The 21220-nt window shown below is 41.6% G+C and overlaps 1 protein-coding gene, 1 long non-coding RNA gene and 4 other non-coding genes across 13 annotated transcripts in view; 2 read left to right on the forward strand and 4 right to left on the reverse strand.

Moving 5' to 3' along the window:
* The window catches only part of TRIM55 (tripartite motif containing 55), a 43508-nt gene extending 38878 nt beyond the window's left edge, over nucleotides 1-4630 (reverse strand). For all 4 annotated transcript variants that reach the window (XM_045896475.3, XM_045896473.3, XM_045896474.2 and 1 more), the window contains exons 1-2: nucleotides 4287-4630; nucleotides 3566-3738 (exon numbers count right to left, since the gene is read on the reverse strand). In XM_045896475.3, coding sequence (XP_045752431.2) covers nucleotides 3566-3738; nucleotides 4287-4454 — 341 coding nt within the window. In that variant the 5' untranslated portion in view covers nucleotides 4455-4630. The remainder of the gene's footprint in view (nucleotides 1-3565; nucleotides 3739-4286) is intronic.
* Nucleotides 4631-16090: 11460 nt separating this feature from the next.
* TRNAA-AGC (transfer RNA alanine (anticodon AGC)) lies at nucleotides 16091-16163 on the reverse strand. The gene has a single exon. It is a non-coding gene; the product is annotated as a tRNA-Ala (tRNA).
* Nucleotides 16164-16296: 133 nt separating this feature from the next.
* TRNAY-GUA (transfer RNA tyrosine (anticodon GUA)) lies at nucleotides 16297-16386 on the reverse strand. The gene is given in 2 exon segments: nucleotides 16297-16332; nucleotides 16350-16386. It is a non-coding gene; the product is annotated as a tRNA-Tyr (tRNA).
* Nucleotides 16387-16923: 537 nt separating this feature from the next.
* On the reverse strand, nucleotides 16924-17016 carry TRNAY-GUA (transfer RNA tyrosine (anticodon GUA)). The gene is made up of 2 exons: nucleotides 16980-17016; nucleotides 16924-16959 (listed from the first exon to the last, which is right to left on the reverse strand). It is a non-coding gene; the product is annotated as a tRNA-Tyr (tRNA).
* Nucleotides 17017-17042: 26 nt separating this feature from the next.
* The window catches only part of LOC135364103 (uncharacterized), a 169762-nt gene continuing 165584 nt past the window's right edge, over nucleotides 17043-21220 (forward strand). For 4 of the 5 annotated variants that reach the window (XR_010410673.1, XR_010410674.1, XR_010410672.1 and 1 more), the window contains exons 1-2: nucleotides 17043-17668; nucleotides 18435-18512. This is a non-coding gene — a long non-coding RNA (uncharacterized LOC135364103). The remainder of the gene's footprint in view (nucleotides 17669-18434; nucleotides 18513-21220) is intronic. The other variant, XR_010410676.1, reaches the window with a different exon arrangement.
* TRNAR-ACG (transfer RNA arginine (anticodon ACG)) lies at nucleotides 17375-17447 on the forward strand. The gene has a single exon. It is a non-coding gene; the product is annotated as a tRNA-Arg (tRNA).

Below are 21220 nucleotides of genomic sequence, written 5' to 3' on the forward strand. Positions count from 1 at the left end.
GGCATCACCCACTTATAAGTGTATAATAGAAACCTTTAGACAACTTAAAACATATAACAGACTTGGGTCAAACATGGCATAGATATGGTGTAAATGCACTTTCAGGAGGTGAGAGTGTCTGAGCTCACAGTTGTGGCTCAGGTCTCAGCTCCAGATGTGGGCAGTGGCCCTTAGCCATTCAGTGCCAGCCAGCCTCAAGGAGTCTGTAGCCTGCTGTCTCTGGCCTCAGGTTGCTGGGACCATTCTGGAGCTTCCCAAAGGGTGGGCATCTGGTCTTGGTGACGCATGGCAGGCGGCGCCTTTAGAGTCAAACTGATCTCCAAGTTTAATTCCAGCTCAGCTTCTCCATGTGGCAGCTGTGTGGCCTCAGGCAAGTTACTTAACCTGTTTCAGGCTCCGCTTTTATTCATATCTGAAAATTGGCCCGAGGGTCTTCTAATTAAATATGAACCTATGCCTTTTTTATTTGTGTTTCCTGTGGAAATCCCACTAAAATGAGTGAGGAAATCGTAAGAATCACATTCTAGTATAAATCAATAAGGACAAAAAATGAGCAAGATGACAGCAGATGAGCGATGTCGACCAAATGTTGAAATTGAGAACATGTGTATGAAAGGAAGTGCCCGGCTTGAGTTGCATCTTATTCTGCTAAGTGCCTGAAGGGGAGAAGCCTGCAAGGAGCAAGCTGACCTGAGCTGTGGAACCCAGGAAAGGCTCTGGAACTTCGGAAGCCAGGTATTCTGAAGGCAGGAGTGTGTGGGAGGCTGCAAAGTGGAGTGCTTTCTGCGTATTTTGGGAGATTACTTGAGGATCTGCTCCACAAAAACAGTAGAATAAACCAGCAAAGAGAAAGACATAGGCTCTAGGAAACAAAGATTCAACCCAGGGAAGAGTACAAGTAAAGTAGGTGAAGCCCTCGGGGCACCTGGGTGGCTCAGTCATTAAGCGTCTGCCTTCAGCTCAGGTCATGATCCCAGGGTCCTGGGATCGAGTCCCACATCAGGCTCCCTGCTCAGTGGGAAGCCTGCTTCTCCTTCTCCCACTCCCCTTGCTTGTGTTCGCTCTCTCGCTGTGTCTCTCTCTTCAAATAAATAAATAAAATCTTAAAAAAAAAAAAAAAGTAGGCGAAGCCCAGCCACATGAGGACACTGACCTGATCATCTGCAGTGAAAAGTAGATAATGTCTAAAATGAAAAATCAAGAAATGGGAGTATAGTCGTAGTATACAGATATCACTGGGTGATAACAGAAAAACAGCTAAAACAATGAAAAGTGGTTGCCTCTGGGGAGTGAGACTTAGGGGTGGAGAGAGAGTGCGGTGAGAGTGGAGGCCTCCTTAGAGGTCTTGTACTATTTGACTGTTTAAATGATGTATATGAGTTAGCTTCAGTGGAATATTCAGAAATTTTAATAAGATAATAATAATAATCACAATCTCACAGGATTGTTGTGAGAATTAAAGAATCATACACGATTCATGTGTGAAGCACCCTGAATAGTGGTTGACATGTACTCAGCACATACTAGTTTTACTTATTATAAAGTTAATTATTATAACTTTCATGATTAATATTAGCGAAATAAATTCCTGTTTTTGTCACCTCCCCAAACAATGGCTAGTTCAGCACCATGCAGAAGTCTAGGTAAGAAGGCCAGGTGTGGTCAAGATCTACAGTCTCCAGTCTTCCTGTGGGAGGTCAGAGTTGACCAGCCCCTCTCTTTTATGTCCCCACCCCAATGACGGTGAGCCAGAGATGGGTTCATCTCACTCTGTACATCCAAGGTTATTCTAAGGTTGCCTAATGGACTCAGGCTTCTGGGCTGGCAAGGCTGCCGGCCTCCAGAGAACACCTGGGTTTATGCCCAAACAGAAACACCTGGATCCTCTTTGCAACTTGTGGTTTTGCCACCCAGTAGAAATGTCCCAAAGGCAGGTCTCCAGTTCAAGAAATAACAGCATAAGAACTTGATAATCAGAAAAATACCGCTAATGCACACAGTTACGAGCTTCATGGTTGGAAATTTTGTTCATTACTTTTATACAGTTTGCTCACCTGGGCACTTTTTTGGCAAATGCACATGTAGACTTTATGGTTAAAGTAAAGATGTATCTTGTGGTTTTGCTAATGCTACAAGTTTTAATATCTCTTCTTCTCTGCATTTCATAGCATTATTGCTATTATTTCCCATATTTCAGGCTCTCACTGTAGCAAGTAGCAAAATGAAATTATTGCAATAACATGTAAGAAGGTTTGTGGTGTTGCTTTGTCAGCGGGCACTTACAAAGTAACCATTCCATGCAAGACACTCTACTAGGCACTGAATCAGTTGTTATATAAACACCCTTAATGATTGTCTGGGTTATTAATTGACTGGTTATTTTTTTAAGAGACAGTGTGTGCATTTGCATTTTAAAGTAACGTAATACAATCAGATCAATCAATGAAGCAACAACGGCAACCATAGCACTTTCCTTCTTCTCCAGAGACTGGAAACAAGGGAAATAGCTGACTCTGTGTCTCTGCAATATGTCACTGGCAATTACTCTTCTTCCCCAATTCCATCTAGATTCTGGCACTATCTAATTTAGTTTGAATCTTAAGCAGAAACTAATAGGCATAATGATTAAAATAATTATATGTTAGATTTATAGAACAGCTTTCCTTCCAAGAGTGCAAGGCTCTTAGAGCCCTGCAGATGTTCCATAAATACATGTCTCCTAATAAGAATCACAATGAGTTCATTTCCAGATGGTCTCAATATTGCTATCAAGCTTTGTGGACCGGACTGACCTGTGTACAATTGAAAAAGGGCTCTTCACACCATGGCTTCTAGGAATGAACTCCTACAGTGTTGTCTCTAGGAAAGGAACTCTATAACCAATGTGATTCGATGAGGAAGAAGACTTTTTTTCTTTTTTTAATGAATAGATGTATATACTGAGTATCAGTCAATCAACAGGTGAATGCTAAGAGTATGAGACAAATACAATCTAGAGATTAGAGAAACATAACCTGAATGCCATCTCCCCCTGCCCCATGTCTCTAAACTTTAACTTACTAAAGGAAGGACTGTGCATTGCTTTGCAACTTCCCAGAGTCCATACCATGACTAACTATGTTAGAGAACTTTGTTTTTATTATGATCATCTAGACAATTTTCAGGTGAGACTGTCTAGACTAGGAACTGGACTATTTTGGAAAATGCCATTTCTATTAGTTTTCCTTAAAATTTTGTACTATAGGTTTTCTGCTATGTAGAATCTGGAGCTACAAAGGACCTGTGAAGTGCAGAGATGTCTAAAACATACGTAATACAAGGCTTAGAGGGATGGGCCGCATTATACCTCTTTCAGTATTACTGAATGAATTACTTCATTCTTAAATTGATACAAAGGCTTGGGCACCAGCTGCCTTCTCCTTCCATGAGCAATTCTCACATTGGGAAGGACTCACTTGGAAAAACAATGTCTGTAATGGGCAAACAAGCGTTTGGTGTATTGATCCATTAGAACAAATAGACAAAAACAAGCTTCAAATGGGTTTGACACAGGGAAGAAGCATACCTGGTGGACTCCTGCTTGTAGATGTCAATGATATTTTCCACCAGCAGGTTCCTCTGAAGGCCATATATCCCATGTCTGTCCAGAACCACTTCGTGTCTACAGGATGGACAGCGAAATCGGCCCCCTGAGGCCACGGTGGTACCTCCTCTTGTGGGCAAATACGGGTTAGAGGCCTGTTCTTGCCAAGCAAGAAAAGAGGAATTGAGTAATGCCACAGGTAGCTTTTCTGAGACTTCTTTTCACTCTGTTACTGCAAACAACATCAACCTCTACTTTAAGCTGGCCATAAGATAATCCCTTAGGGCCTTCTCAGCAAGTGGTCCCAAAATACAGGGCCAGCACTTATCCACAGTCAACGGCTGTGTACCATGTTCAGCATCAGGCACTTTTCCATCCAATGTTTTCGTAACCAAAAGTTCCAGCCAGAAACTCCAACGTTAATGTCTTGGGCAGCAATTCATTTACAATTTGAAAGCAGATTCAATGTTTTGAGGTTTTTGGTTTTTTTAAATATGATTCTTAGTATTTAAGTAAAACTAGACTTGGGAGTAAGGAGGAGGCAGACAGCAAAGCACAGAGCAAATCATTAAAAAAAAAATGTTTTTCTTAAAATGAATGCAGCCTTAAAAGGTTTTCTAAAAGAATTTACTTAAAAGTTAAGCACTTGATTCTGAGAAAAGAGACTTTTTTTTTTTACCCCCTAAATTCCAAACAAACCTACCTGGAAAATATCACTGGCACATTTCCTACACAGGTTATGCTGACAGGGGAGAATAACCACAGGCTTCGTGAACATCTCTAAGCAGATAGGACAAATGAGTTGCTTCTCCAAGTTATCCATGGTCTGCTGCTCTTTGGAAAAGGATTTATAATTCAAAGATGCGCTCATCTCCTGGCCGTCCCTGTGTGCGCTGCCAGGGAAAGGGTGCTCCGAATGGTTTCTGCAAGTGTCTTCTGGAAATAATTCCAAAGATTGGGTGATTAAGTGTCCTTTATGGTTTTTTCGGTGGAAGACATTGTTTCAGGCCCAGGTTCAGAGCAGGTGCCTGAGCTGTTTTTAGCATTGGCGAGTGGGGGTGGGGGGGTGGGGGTCACGTGACAGTCGGCTGACTTGTCCATATAAGCCAGTGACAGGAGGATGGATTCTGACAGGTGACAGAGACCAGGAGCCAACATTCCTGCCCCAGGGAGTGAAGAGAGTGGGTGGGAAAAAGGATTACAAACCCCATTTAGACAGGGTTGTGAGGAGAGGGAGGTTGAAGCGGACAGTTGTCAACAATAAATGCAAATTGCATGCCTAGTCACTGAGCCAAGCCCTCTGTGAGCACTCAGTAAGAGCGTGGTGATGGGTTGCTCCAGGACTGGGGAGAATGCAGCCCAAGAGTCTAACTGTATAACGAATGCCATTTCTGTCTTGAGAGTTTAGGAAGCGAGTCACCAAGAGTAGCATGATCTTACTGTCTTAACTGAAAACATGAAAACATGTCTTGAAAACCATGCTCCAGGCTTTACGAAGGCAATCATCTAAAAAGATTTGCTTAACGTTAATTTTTTCATCTTTGCAAGAGTTGTGTTCTGGGAAAAATTCCAATTTAAAAACTGATTTCAATCCTTTTCACCATAAAAGTGTCTATGAAAAAAAATCCAAACACCAGTCGACGATCCCATTTTTTTAAAAAAGTTGTGAATAAAATTCTAGTAAGTTCTTTTTTCTTCCACATTGTTCTCCTTCCTCCCTAACCCCCTCTTTCATCCTGTATGCCTACAAACCCCTCCTTACACACACCAAAAACACAAAGAAAACTTGGCAATCTTTTAAAATTTAAATTTAATTTGCAGCAATAATCAATACTGAGGTAGTAACTGGCATGTGGGGTAGTAGACCCATTATTTCATTTTTCCATAAAGCAGGGAACAGATATCAGTGCTATTGCCAACTGAAGTGAAAATGGAGTCCTGCTTCCATACCTGGGTTTTCTCTGGTCTGAAATCCGTACTACACCTCTTTGCATTTGCCTCCTCCTCCAAGCTGATTTTTTAAATGATAGTATCCCTGGTCATTTCTGATATTCTTGGTCTGCTCTTGAGTCATAAATAGCAATCTTGATGTTTGCCAGGAATTTGTGAAAGAACTGTTTATCAATATATGGTTATTTAAAAATTAAAAATCAGATCAAAAATGAAAAAGAGCTACATATCTGTTTATATGTGATGAATTTGCAGGTTAACTTCTCCTTGATTTAAAAATATTCAAACAGTGACCACATTTTGTCAATATATCGCCATATGCACTTAATCACAAGTGAAGAGTAGGCCAGTGTGACTGGTTATTTATGGTCTTATTGCTGTGTGCACTGAAAGCTTATTGAGACTCTAAGAAGCTCTATTAGCTAATAATAAGTTACATGTATTCATAAACATTTCAGGCATCTTAGGAGAATTTTGTGATTCCTTTCAATATCTATTTAGCAACTCCAGTAAAGAAGGGATCGGTGACATTTTTTTTCTTACTGATTTAATTCAGTTCACCTAGCCTAGGCAGTTAACTGTATTTATCATTACATGGGCTATGGAGGTCTGAACGCAATATGTGAGTTATTTTCTAGAGAAGATAAAGTCTCTACAGTAAAAGACTCTTCAACCTAAGGAAAAGCACTTAAACTAATAATATACAATATAGCCAAGACTATCCTTATTAGAGGAATTTATTCTTTCAAAAATATTCAGAGTGTTTATCATGTGTCCCCGTTGTGCTCAGCTCTGCGGATGGAAAGACAAACAAGACACAGGTTATTGTCCTCAGGGAGCTCAGTCTAACAGTGGAAATAAGACAGTCATATATAGAAACAGTACAAAACAAAATGTGATAAAGAGCTACAAGATTTCAGAGTTGGATTCATCAGGAGGGCTTCATGGGTGGGTTGATCCACTGAGAACTTAGATGAATGGATGTATAGTCAGATGGGGCATAGTTGGGGCTTTCCAAGGGAAGGCACAGAAGCAAAGACAATAAGGCACAGGAGTGCAGGGAATGCTCAGAGTGTATGGTGCTTTGGGTCGGAGTGCAGAGCATGCTGCTGGCACATTGGCAGGCCACAATACTGGGCTAAAGAGTTTTTAACACTTAATAAATTAGGCAACATGTTGGAAATTGTTGAAGGTTTCTCACAGAAACTTTTCCATGAGAGCTGTGCATTAATTAGATTAGTCTCACAGTGGTGGTTGGGATAGATTAGGGTGAAGGTGACCTAGGTAAAGACCAGATGGAAGGTTGTTGCCAATAGCCTAGGTGAGAGGTCATGATGCCCTGCACTGGGCGAGGCAGTGGGGAAGGAAAGGAGGAAAGGGACTCTGAGGCTATGAAATTAGGATCCACAGGGGTGACTCAGATGGTCTGAGTCTGAGCAACCACCAATGATGCAGTGAAGGTGCATAGTGAGTCAGGAGACAATCCTCTTTTTTTTTTTTTTTTAATTATGTTATGTTAGTCACCATATATTACTTCATTTGTTTTTGATGTAGTGTTCCATGATTCATTGTTTGCGTATAATACCCAGTACTCCATGCAGAACGTGCTCTCTTCAATACCCATCACCAGGCTAACCCATCCCCCCACCTCCCTCCCCTCTAAAACCCTCAGTTTGTTTCTCAGAGTTCATAGTCTCTCATGGTTCATCTCCCCTTCCGATTCCCCCCCCCCTTTATTTTTCCCTTCCTACTGTCTTCTTTTTTTAACATACAATATATTATTATTTCAGAGGTACAGGTCTGTGATTCAACAGTCTTACACAATTCACAGTGCTCACCACAGCACATACCCTCCCCACTGTCCATCACCCAGCCACCCCATCCCTCCCACCCCCTACCACTCCAGCAACCCTCAGTTTGTTTCCTGAGATTAAGAGTCTCTTATGGTTTGTCTCCCTCTCTGGTTTCATCTCGTTTCATTTTTTCCTCCCTTTCCCTATGGTCCTCTGTCTTGTTTCTCAAATTCCTCATATCAGTGAGATCATATGATACTTGTCTTTCTCTGATTAACTTATTTCACTTAGCATGATACCCTCTAGTTCCATCCACGTCATTGCAAATGGCAAGATTTCGTTCCTTTTGATGGCTGCATAATATTCCATTTATAAATATATACCACATTTTCTTTATCCATTCATCTGTTGATGGACATCTTGGCTCTTTCCATAGTTTGGCTATTGTGGACATTGCTGCTATAAACATTGGGGTGAACGTGCCCCTTCAGATCACTACATTTGTATCTTTGGGGTAAATACCCAGTAGTGCAATTGCTGGGTTGTAGGCTATATTTTCAACTTTTTGAGGAACCTCCATACTGTTTTCAAGAGTGGCTGCACCAGCTTGCATTCCCACCAACAGTGTAGGAGGGTTCCCCTTTCTCCGCATCCTCACCAACATCTGTTGGCTCCTGACTTGTTCATTTTAGCCATTCTAACTGGTGTGAGGTGGTATCTCATTGAGGTTTTGATTTGGATTTCCCTGATGCCAAGCGATGTTGAGCACTTCTTCATGTGTCTGTTGGCCATTTGGATGTCTTCTTTGGAAAAATGTCTGTTCATGTCTTCTGCCCATTTCTTGATTGGATTATTTGTTCTTTGGGTGTTGAGTTTGATGAGTTCTTTATAGATTTTGGATACTAGCCCTTTATCTGATATGTCATTTGCAAATATCTTCTCCCATTCTGTCGGTTGTCTTTTGGTTTTGTTGACTGTTTCCTTTGCTGTGCAAAAGCTTTTTATCTCAATGAAGACCCAATAGTTCATTTTTGCCCTTGCTTCCCTTGCCTTTGGCGATGTTTCTAGGAAGAAGTTGCTGCAGCTGAGGTCGAAGAGGTTGCTGCCTATGTTCTCCTCTAGGATTTTGATGGATTCCTGTCTCACATTGAGGTCTTTCAACCATTTTGAGTCTATTTTTGTGTGTGGTGTAAGGAAATGGTCCAGTTTCATTCTTCTGCATGTGGCTACAAGTTTCCCCAACACCATTTGTTGAAGAGACGGTCTTTTTTCCATTGGACATTCTTTCCTGCTTTGTCGAAGATTAGTTGACCATAGAGTTGAGGGTCCATTTCTGGGCTCTCTATTCTGTTCCATTGATCTAAGTGTCTGTTTTTGTGCCAGTACCATACTGTCTTGATGGTTACAGCTTTGTAATAGAGCTTGAAGTCTGGAATTGTGATGCCACCAGCTTTGCCTTTCTTTTTCAACATTCCTCTGGCTATTTGGGGTCTTTTCTGGTTCCATACAATTTTTAGGATTATTTAGGAGACAATCCTCTTAATCCAGCTTCCATGTCTACCTCGCTTTGTGGTCTTGGGAAACTGACCTCACCTGGCTGAATTTCAGTTCTTTTATCTGTAAGTGAGTGGTGTCCATAACCTAGCTTAACAGTATTTGTAGGGGAAAAAAACCTTTAAAACAATATTAATTTTGACATTGAGAATCTCCAATTCAATTATTTGATGTAAAGTTGATCTCTAGCCTTTCCTCTGTTTTTCTGTTTCCTGTCTTGTACTTTTTCTTAGAACTGCCTCTAGGAGACGAACCAGCAAACTAGCAAGAATCTCACAGGCTTAAGAATCAAGTTGATAGGTAATTATCACTTTCTCCTCTTTATCCTCTTTTCTCCATTCTTTGCTCCTCCCCACTTTCACAGTCCATGAAGTAGGCATGTGAATTGAGAGTAGGACATGGGAGTAGCACTCTACTCTAGGGAAGAACCAGAAAATTTTAGTCTGCTCCCAAATCATTCAGAGAGTCTGAAAGATAGGGAAAATTCTGAAACTGAATCAGATTTGAAGTCAACTTCAAGGCTCTGGGATTTGGAGTTGATCTGTGCCTCCACAGAGTCATGAAAACCAGATTAGTCTCCTGAAAGAGTCCTAGGTTGTAGAGGAGTGATGGACAACCATCTTCCCTTCCCAAACCCCCACTCACCACAACTAGGATGGGGGTTGAAACCAACTGGGGCAATTACACACAGGGAGTTGATTTGTTGGAAGCCCCAGTTGCCCCTCATTCCCAAGTCCTACCAAACTAGGGCAGGGTTATGTTTATGCAGTTGAGAAGCTGAAGCAAAACCACCACTGCTCTCACCTCCTGGAGGACCAGCAATTTCCCAAACCCCCAGATAAGTCAGAGGAAGCAAGATGGATCTGTAAGAACCTGACTACATGCCTAACAGCAGACTCAGTATTTTTTTTTAAAGATTTTATTTATTTATTTGAGAGAGAGAGCACATGAGAGGGGGGAGGGTCAGAGGGAGAAGCAGACCCCCTGCTGAGCAAGGAGCCCGATATGGGACTCGTTCCCGGGACTCCAGGATCATGACCTGAGCCAAAGGCAGTCGCTTAACCAACTGAGCCACCCAGGCACCCGAGCAGACTCAGTATTAAGGCATGATAACAGAAAGAGAAGACTTTTGACCTCTTTCGACCTCTAGCTACCGGGCCAAATGGACCCAGACTTCAGGAGACAGAGCACAGGAGTGAAATGAAATGTGAATTTTGGTTTGTGTTCATCTTGGGAAGGAAGAAAAGAGGGTTCTAAAATCTGTTACTTTTAGTACTATGGTTGACCCTTGAACAATAACTTATATATGGATTTTTTTACAATACAGTACTGTAAGTGTACTTTCTCTTCCTTATAATCTTCTTAACAACATTTTCTTTTCTCTCATTTACTTTATCCTAAGAATATAGTATATAATACATATAACATAAAAATATATGTTAATTGACTGTTTATTTTATCAGCAAGGCTTCTGGTCAACAGTAGGATATTACTAGTTAAATTTGGGGGGAGTCAAAAATTATATGAAGATTTTCAACTGCACAGGGGGTCAGCACTCTTACCTCCAGGTTGTTCAAGGGTCAACTGTGTACTGCCACAACAAACATAAAAAATATGTGCAGAGTACTAATCACTTCTTATAATAACTCTCTTTAATAGGTATTATAATTTCCATTGAGCCAACTGTGTAGCTCAGCAAAGTAGTTGCCTTGTCATTTGGCTGCTAGTTGTGAAGCAGATTCAGAGACACATCTTTTGACTACAGAGCCCATGACCTCACCCACTAAGCTGTACCATAACCATGCTCTACAGCACACTTAGAATTTTCAGCAATGATGTAAATGTTCTCTATCTGTACTATGTAACTTCTAGCCTCAGGTGGCTATTGAGTACTTGAAATGTGTATAATGCAACTTGGGATCTGAGTGTTAAATTTTATGTAATAACAGCCATACATGGCTAGTGGTTACCATACCGGACAACCAGCTCTAGAATATGTGATATAAAAAAATCTTGGAAGAAAATTGGAGTGTATTTAAAAGATTCTCCAGACGGAACAGGGTCCCCTTCTTGTAGTGGATTTTATACTTCCTGGTCAGAGTGATGTGAACTTCTAACCCCAGAATAGTTACAAGAGCATCAGCTCTTCGTCCTAACTTGCAAAACAAGAGAGACCATTCTGGGAGTAGGAGGCATTAGAAGAGTCCCAGGGAATCAGTGTCAGGAGTGCTAACTTTCCTGAGGATTCCAGAATGTTCTTAGCATTTCATTTACCCATGTTCTCTTTGTCTCTTTAGCATAGGTAATTGCAAATACAGGTACTTGAAATAATCAACGCTTAGCTCAAGAAGCTAGTCATTCATCAGATAGAGCAGCGGACTTATGGTCAAATGGAAGGTGGAGCTAAAAAGAAGTAAAAAATTGATACAGTTTGAAGCAAAGCAGTGAGGCAGAGAGAATGCAGTCCTGCTGGAAGCAAGAGAAAACAAAAGGCACTAGAATGCTGATCTTGCTTCTGGCTCAACATCTAAGGTAGAAAGGAAGGAGAATTCTTCCTTTTTGTACCCACTGGAAGTGAGAAAGTTGGTGGATGACTAAGTCATTAAAACAGGGAAAGAACGGCAGATGCTGTAGATGTGGAGGCAGAGAATTAGGGACTGTTTAAGAAGGAAGTTTAGTTAGCCTGGAACACTAGGGCATGAGTGAACCAGGACTTGCAGGTCAACTCCAGCCCCAGTTACATCTCTTGAAAAATCACTTTAATTCCATGCCAAACAAAGACCAGTGCTTAATACTGTGCTGATCAGATCCTCTTAAACTAAGACAGTGAGGTTATTAATTCTTTCCTGCAATATCCATTCATCCACCCATCCATCCATCCATCCATCCATCCATCCATCCATCCATCCATCCATCCATCTTTCTCTCTCTCCCTCCCTCCCTCCATTAGTGAGAACACTAATATATGACCACTGGGGAGAAAGCAGCACTTCATTCAGGACTTAGATGAGCTGGTGTTCCAAGAGCTAGGCTCTGTTGATCAGTCCTGCTATATATAACCCATCTGACCACAGGAGACATATGCACAGTATGTTATTTCTTTTGGTATCCTGGGGCTCAGGGTGTGATTTAGAAAAGCATTTTTCTAACCAACTTTACAAGTTACTTGAAAAAAATATAACCCAGAACTCTTTCCAGTAGAAGGATTCTTGCAATCTTTTTACACCAAGAACTCAATTCATGATATCTATACAATACTTAACTTTTTTTTTTCTGCCTACATTGTCAGTCTCTTCAATTTAGCTGTCTATCTGGCAACAGGCAGCTTGTGTATGTGATTTAAAATTTTTTTAATGAAAAGAAACATTTTACAAAATCTAAAATCAAAGAGAAATGAATTACTTGAAAAGTACTTTCCAAATCTAACACTAAGGCATTTCTTTCATTAGATAGCTTACAAACTTCTGGCTGTAAGCTTTTCTTCTTGATAATTACTCCTCCAAATCTGTTGTTTGTACATTTTAATTCATCATAAATATCTCTGAGGATATGTTAGAAATTAACATATTTTACTTTTCTCTGAACATTTCCTAGCATAATTCATATGCCAGAAATGAATAGTGACAGTCCCAACAAGTAGCAAATGCTTTAGCCTAAGGCCTTCCCAATGGTTGTGTCTGAACTCCAAGCCCTTCTTGACTCCACCCTCAACACCCACAACCCGCCTCACCATCCCTCCACCTCAGCCTTCTGATTGATTTTTCTGAATTCACTCTTGCTTTCTGCAATCTGTTTCTCATATGTCACTCCCTATTTAAATCCCACTAATGGTCCAATTACCCGTGGGATAAAAACATTAATCCTCACTGTGGTCTCTAAGGCCTGACATGATCTGGCTCCTACCTACCTCTTTGACCTAATTGTCCAATTGAAATAAGATGTGGTTGACAAATATGAGACATATATATAATTTTAAATTTCTAGTAGCCACATTAAAAAACAGAAACAAATGATATTGATGTTATTAATGTATTTCATTTAACCCCCCAAAATATAAACTATTATTTCAACATGTAATCAATATTTTAAAAAATGAGATATCTGTGAATATAATTTTACTTCCTCCTTTCCAATCAGGAGGTCTTTTACTTCATTTTTCTTGCCTTACTGTCCTGGCTAAAAACCTCAGAATGGACATCCTTGCTTTGTTCCTGATCTTGGGAGAAAAGCTTCATACTATTAAGTATAATATTAAATATGTGTTTTTCATGAAAAGCCCTTTATCAGGTTGAAGAAGTTCTCTTCCCTTCCAAGTTTGCTGATAGTTTTCAAAATCAGGAATGATGTTGAATTTTGTCAAATGCTTTTTCTGTATCTACTGAAATGATCATGTCATTACTCTTCTTTAGCCTGTTTACTATGATGAGTTATGTTGATTTTTGAATGTTGAACCAGTCTTGTATTCTTGGAATAAATTCCATTTGGTCATGATGTATTTTCCTTTTTATGAATTGTTGGATTTAATTGGCTAAAATTTTGTTTAAATTTTTTGCATCTATTTTCATGAAGGATACTGGCCTGTAGTTTTCTTTTTTCATAATGTCTTTGTGTGGCTTTGGGATCAGGATAATGTTGGCTTTATAGATCAAGTTGGACAGCTTTCCCCTCCTTCAATTTTCTGAAAGTCTGCCTATACTTGGTATTATTTCTTCCTTAATTATTTGGTAGAATTCGCCACAGAAGCCATCTGGGCCTGGTGTTTTCTTTTTGAGAAAAAAATGTGAGTTAATACATGTAAAGTAACTAGAACTGTGGTTGGCTTATAGGAGGTGCTGTTAGCTGTTATTTTTAAAAAATGCATCTTATATTTTCAGTTAAAACTTATAAATGTTTACGACAGAAATTAGAAAATATTTTAGAGTTTTAAAGAAGAAAAAATCACAGTAATGTTACTATCTAAAGATCACTATTAATATTTTAATGTATTCTTCAGTCTTTTCTACAGATAATGTTTGTTTATATTGTTATTGTTTATATTGGCCTGTACCCAATTTATTAAATTAGCATTAGATGAACATTTCCCATGTCAATAGTTCTTAATAAGTATAATTTCAAAGGTTATATATACTCCCTTAAATGGTCATACCATAATTTATTTAACTATCATTTTGTATTTTTAGGATTGTTCTACTTTCCCTCCACAGTAGATCCAAGCATCTCTTTCCTGCACTTCCATATATACTTGTATAAACACACATGCAAACCCTCAGAATATTCCCCCCAGGCCTTCCCTTTATGGTACTGATCACATACACTGGTAACAGTTAATGTTTATAGTGTGTTTACTATGTACCAGGCACTGTAATAAGGGCTTTACATATTACATCTCAATTAAAAGTAGGTACCATTTTATCACTCCTATTTAACAAACAAGGAAACTGAAGCACCACGATGTCAAGCAACTTGCCCACTATCACCCAGCTAGGGAATGTGAAAGCCAAGAAAGGCCATTGGATTTCACAGCCCACATGACTAACTACCGTGCAACAGTGCCTCTCAGCTTGTACCTTTAGACTTTTGATATGAATTCCATTCCACACCTGAGTTGCTAACCCTGAGATGTTGTTTGAGTTCTTGCCCAACTCCCATGCCCTGACCATGTGCTCTCCACCAGAATTTTGGGAGCATTCCTTCCACTTATTATACATTTCTTGCTCTTATAGCCATTTATAATTTTACTGCTAGCTCCTCCAGTCAGCCAGTTAGAGCATTCATAATCTCAACTGGAAACTGGGCCATATCATTTGATAAAAGGATTCCTTTTCCTACTTTGTAAATTTGTTTTCATGAAAATAATGATATGTTTTAAACGAATCACTATACACTCAATTTTTTTTTTTAAAGATTTTATTTTTTTAGAGAGCAAGCGAGAGAGAAACAGCATGAGAGGGGAGAGGGTCAGAGGGAGAAGCAGGCTCCCCGCTGAGCCGGGAGCCCAATGTGGGACCCGATGTGGGACTCGATGTGGGACTCGATCCCAGGACTCCGGGACCATGACCTGAGCCAAAGGCAGACGCTTAACCATCTGAGCCACCCAGGCGCCCCACTATACACTCAATTTAAAGACTTTATTGAAAAGAGTAAAATGAGATAAAAATGGAGACTGCCCTAGAAAAGGAAAGATATACCAATAAAATGCAGCGGGTTGTACACACTGGTAACAAAAAAATGTGCAGGTTGCCTAGAACACTAAAAGGAACAGGAGATAAAAGAATTGTCATTTATTAATTGTAATCATCAAAAAAAGTAATATTGCTGCCTTTGTCTTTGTCTTTGAAAATGTATGTTTTGTGTTGAGAACTGCAGTATGGTTTCAACAGCTTTTTAATGGCTATATTCTAGTAAATTAGGGTAGGAAGAATTTATTACCAGAAAAGCCTTTGTGTGTGTTCTGCTCAATTTCTGAATCTTTCAGTGACAGTGTATTTGTTTTGTTTTTGTCTTGTCTTTAACAAAATAGACTATGCTCAATAAACAGATCTTTTTTTTTTTTTTTTTCCATTTAATTCCTTTCGAGTGCTGGTCCCAGTTCTCCACAGTTACTTCCCAGGAGGAAAATGGCATTAGAACAACCTCCTTCAGGAGCAAGCCTCTGGGTTTAAGGCCCCTGTCCACTTCCTCGCCGCTCTTCCTGTACCCCTTGCTTTATCCTATCCCAGTAGATCTGCCCACAGCTGGGCACCCCACTGAACTCAGATGACATGAAGCGGAATAGTTCTCGCTTCCTCGGCTCAACATAAGTTTAAGGTAGCCAGCGTCCCTTTCCAAGTTCTGTGTTTTTTTGTGTTGTTTTGTTTTTCTGTCCGTTCCCCCTAAATATGGGCAGTTTAGTATCGATGGGTCTCTGGAAGTGCAGCTATCAATCACGAATCACAAAGAGAGTGCAGATACAACTGTAATCCGTAGCCATTTTTGGACAGAGAAAGAACCAATTTCGTGAACTTCCCAACGTCAATGGGTCTAAGATTTTTAAGTTGTGAGAATAAACTCTGTCAGCACCCATTATCCCTTGTCTGGGAAGTTTTAGGGAGGGGTAACCTCAAGCTCAAGCTCGTCCCATCTCTCGCTTGCCCGATGGCAGATTTCAGGTTCTACCTCGAGTTGAATGAGAATCGAAAGAAAAGCTACCACAAGGGAAGAGGAAAAAAGCTGGAGGATGCGGGCATCGATCCCGCTACCTCTCGCATGCTAAGCGAGCGCTCTACCATTTGAGCTAATCCCCCACCGCTGGGCACGAGCCGTTATCTCTTCCTCTAGAGAGAGGTCAGAACATTTAGAAACGGAAACTATTTTTTTTATGATGTTCTTGATCTTGCCTTACAGTTAAGGCCAAGGTAACAAAAACATCCACTCCTCTCCTTCGAGCCGGAATCGAACCAGCGACCTAAGGATGGCCACGGGCGCAGCGCCTACAGTCCTCCGCTCTACCAGCTGAGCTATCGAAGGGAGTGGTGGGGCAAGCTCTCAGCTTTCCTTCATAATTTTTACCGTCTAAGCTTTGTGTGCTTTGTACCGCGTTTCTCTAGTGACTCCCAGGTTTGTTGACCATGAGCTATCTCCTTCCAGCGAAACCCGCGTCTCCTCACGGCAGCTGGAACGAGCGCCCGCGTTGCCCACCAGCCACGGAGCTCTGAGGAAAAGGGCAGGCGGCTGGCTCGGGACTTTTCTCTGTGTGCTCAGGGGACTCGCGAAACGCCGAAGACGATTTGGAGACAAGCAGAAGGCCGTGACCCGGCAGCCGCCCCGCCGAGCGCAGACTCACTTCGGCGTTTGTTACTAGGACCGCACGTTGCGGGGATTCACAAAAGATTTCACACGGGCGATACTGCCGTAGGCCAAAACTGGGGCGAAACTGCAAGCACTTCCAATTGCTCAATTGCTCGTTGGAATATTATGTGTATTAGGGAAGGGGCCCGTGGAACGGGCCGTAAATCATACAAAGTTGGTATTAAAAAAGAAAAAAAAACAAAACAAAACACTGTCTCCTTCGAGCCGGAATCGAACCAGCGACCTAAGGATGTCTCTTGCCAGGAAGTCAGCTACAGTCCTCCGCTCTACCAGCTGAGCTATCGAAGGGACGGGTAGATCTCTCGTGCCCCTTGAAATTCAAACTCAGAAACCCGAGCAAGCACAGCCGCGGGTTAGAAGTCGAATAGAGCATGCGTAACTGGGGAACGGGGAGGGGAATGAGTAAATGACTGTGTATTGTTTCACGCGTGCGCAGAAAGACAACCCAGCGGCCCCTCGTGGGATCCGGACGCACCGGGGAAAGGGGCCCCCTTCTCTTGTGTCCGGGGCTGGTGGTGCTGAGACTCAGAGAATTCGAGGCCACGTTCCTTTACTTTTCCTTTACTACCCCACATTGGGGATGGCTGTCGAGTGTGGCCTTACCACTCTGTAATCTGTACCTCCCCTCAGTTTCTCCGTATGTGGAGGGCCAGTGGCGCAATGGATAACGCGTCTGACTACGGATCAGAAGATTGTAGGTTCGACTCCTGCCTGGCTCGAGTTTTTGTCACAATAGATTTTAAAAACCAAAGATTATTACTTCTTTAGGGTTCTTCAAATCACAAACGCTAAGAATATTTTACCGCACTTTGAACTCAGAAAGCTGTTGCGCGTCGTTTCCAGAACCACCCCGTCGAACTCCCGAGCGCTAACGAGACGCTGCCGCCCCCGCGGGGGCCGCGCTGAGGAAAGCTGGGGGTGAGCCGCTCAGGGACTCCAGGTAGGAAGCCAGCTGAGGGAGCCGGGAAGGGGAGCCTGCAGGCCCCGTGACGAAGCTGGTTGAAACCCAAGGCTGCTTCTGCTTCTGCTTCAGCTTCCTTCTTCGGGTCTTCTAAGACAGCTGAAGACTTCAGTCACTGAGTCACTAGAGGAAGTGCCCACGCACACCCCCGACATTGCAGAGGAAAGAAAGTTAAACACTGTCTTTTTGATCCGGTTCCTATTTACATTGCATCTTAACAAGGGTCCTGAGCCCCTCCTCGGTTGTAAGCACAGCGTAAAAACCGCCTAGTGACTTGGGTTCTGCCCTCAAGGGTCTTTGAACCAACAGGATGTAATGTGGGTTTGAACAAATTGAGTTTTATTTTGAAGTTATCGGTCTTATTTGTGGGGAGTAGTTTAGAATTATCTCTTAACTCTCCCCAGGTAAGACAGCAATTCCCCAAAGTAAAAGCTTTAATGTGAAATTGGGGAAGAGATAAATTAGGGAAGAGAAAATGTGGAGTTAGGGGAAAGTGGGAAAGCAGCTTCCTTAAGGCCATGCAAACGGTTAAAGGAAGCTAAAAATTGGGGGGTCAGGGGACACAAGTACAGACCATTTGAACAAAATGATGGTGGGTTTTATTTTTGTTTCCTAGTGAACAGTTTGCCATTTTTGAACGTAACAAGCTGATATATGTTTAAAATTACATAGTGTTTCTTTCTGAGAGTTAAAAAAAATTACCTCTGTGGGAAGTTGGGGACATATGTTGCACCCTTTCCCCCAGGTTTGTTGACAGAACCTTGAAAATTAGGCCGCAAGGAAAGAGCCTTCATCTTATTCCTACCTTCTCCTCATTTTACAGGTAAGGGGTTTATTATTTGCTGAGGTCAAGGTCATGGCCATCATTGCACTGTGGGAGAAACTGGCTTCCTGGTCTAACCCCTTCTTGCGCTTTTTCCGCAGCAGCCAGCCAGAGTAACACCCTCCAAGAGGGCCAAGATGGTGTGTGATTTCTGGCTCTCTTACTGTGACAGAAATTCACACAGAGCTAATGTAAATCAGAGACATTTATTGTAAGGTACAGGGGTGTCCCAGGGAAACCAAGAAGGAAATGAAACTGGGCTTCCTTAAGGTTTTTCTCTCAGTGCCTCTCTGTGCCTCACTATATTTCTCTAGTGCTCACAGTTGGCAACATGGTTTCCCCCTCACAACCTATTGCTGTAGATCAAATGTCTTTATCTCTCCCTGCCACACACCCAAATTCATGTTGAAAATCTAATGCCCAAGGTGATAGTATTAGGAGATGGGGCCTGTGAAGGGTAATTAGGAGAATTAGGTAATTAGGAGAAATCCCTCCTCCCCTCCACTGTGTGTGGGCACAGTGAGAAAGAAGTTCAGCAGTCTGCAACCTTGGAAGAGGGTCTTCACCAGAACCTGATCATGCTGGCACCCTGGTCTTGGATTTCCAGCCTCCAAAACTGTGAGAAACAAAATATCTATTGTTTATAAGCTACCCAGTCTGTGGTATGTTGTTACAGCAGCCTAAATAGACTAAGATGTCTATCAACCAGAGACTCTCTTCTCTTTCTCAATCCTGACTGAAAAACTCTTCTTTGTCTGGCCTCAGTTAGATGCTCACCCTTGGTCCCCGAACTGTGTCCAGGGGTCAGGATTACATGCAGCCATCAGGGCGGGCTCACCTATAGCCATATAGGTGGGCACGTATGATTGCCCTCCTTCCTGGGATTCCAGTGAAGAGCTAATAAAGACAAAAAGAAAAAAAGTGTATGCAGCATGAGAGACAAAAGTAGTTGCAATGAGCAAACCTGAAATTTTAAACAATTTCTGGGATGTGGAATACAAATGAGGTTATGTAGACCCATAACCCGGAATGGAGAAAAACACAGCTCAGAGTGCACATTCTAGAAGCTAGCAGACAAAACTACTCTCCCCATGGAGCTCGCAAGAGGCTCCAGGCACAGAGGCAACAGCACAAAGGTCAAAGGCCCACAACATTTTGCAGCTGCTGCTGCATTTGTCCCAGGTGGAGCTGCCTGGAGAACTGCTTAAGCAGAGTAGATTAGCCTAGGGAGAGCCCAGGTGGTGAATACAGGGCTGGGGAGATAGGCATAGTAGAGCCTAATAATAATAGACATGGAGAGAAAGAAAGGCTACCTCACCCCACTCTCAGATAGCAACTCTCCTTGAGTTAGTAGTTTGGGGGATTGGAGGGCAGCATGGCTATTTCCTCCCGTGCACCATTAATGTAAAAGCCTGCATGTCCACAGGACCAGCCATTTTACAGACACAAATCAGTGTAGTCCTTTATTCATGAATATGAACAAATGTCTACCAGACATTTGAGAGGAAACAACTTAAAAAAGAAAGTCCAAGATAAACACACAGCAACTGATTCAAGAGGAAACAGATAATGCAAGGAAGAGTACAGAACTGTTTTTTGAATTGATATTTAAAAAGGAGCAATGAGAAAATAGTTGAGTTCTTGAAAACTAAAAGTTTGCCAAAGTGAAAAATAACATATTGGTCATGGCTAAAGATCAATTTTGGAGATATAAAAGATAGAATGGAAAATACCTCCCAGGAAACAAAAATATAGAGAGCAGAAAATCTAAAAGCATGGGGGATAGGCCCAGAAGACACAAGGCTTTAGAGTTCCAGAAAGAGAAATAACAGAAAATGCATGGGAAAGAGTGGAAGAAAGACATTAGTCATCAGATCAAAAGTGCCATCCAAATATAATGAATGAGAAAAACCATGCCTGGACAGCCTAGTGAAATGTAAAAGCACTGAGGATAAAGATGAAATCCTAAAGGCTTTCAGAGATGGGGATAACAAGCAAAAAACAGGCTAACTACAAAGGAAAGAGAATCCGATTATAATCAGACTTCTCAGCAATACTGAATGCTAGAACACAGTAGAGCAAGACCTTTGAAGTTCTGTGGGGAAATAATTTTGAACCCAGAATTGTATAATCAATCAAAGTAGCAATCACCTATGAGAACAAATAGGACACACTTGTGAGTGTCATAAAATTTAAATCTTTTGAAATTTAAATCTTTTAAATTCTTTTCTGAAACAAAAAATAAACATTACTTGAAGATGTTATACTGATGATGTTCTCTAGGAAGCAAAAGCTGACACAAAACCAGAGTACAGAATTATAATGGGGAGTAACGTCCTGTGAATGCAAAAGGGGAGGACACAGTATTATGTAGTATTAGGACGCAGCAATGCAGACCTGATAGTCTCTGCCTTGGTACCTGCAGAGCGAAGATTTCTCTTTAGAGGACTCCTGAGTTGGATAGGAATGACAAGGTTTTCATACAATCACTTTGCTCAGTCATTGGCCAAAGGCTGAAAACCTCCTCTGGAAAGCTGAGGTGGACCCTAGAGGAGTTAACACCTGGAGGCTCTCAGTTAACCATCCTCCTTGAAGCTGGGCAGTTCCTTCTTGAAAGGCAATCTGGCAATCTAGCAGCAAATCTCTGTCTGCCACAGATGTACTTCAGCACCACCACCACCACAACAAAGAGGGGTGGGGGGGAGAAA

This window comes from Mirounga angustirostris, unplaced genomic scaffold (genome assembly GCF_029215605.1).
Source record: "Mirounga angustirostris isolate CCGP_5_RB_7025 unplaced genomic scaffold, mMirAng1.0.hap1 SCAF_4, whole genome shotgun sequence".
NCBI classification, from domain to species: domain Eukaryota; kingdom Metazoa; phylum Chordata; class Mammalia; order Carnivora; family Phocidae; genus Mirounga; species Mirounga angustirostris.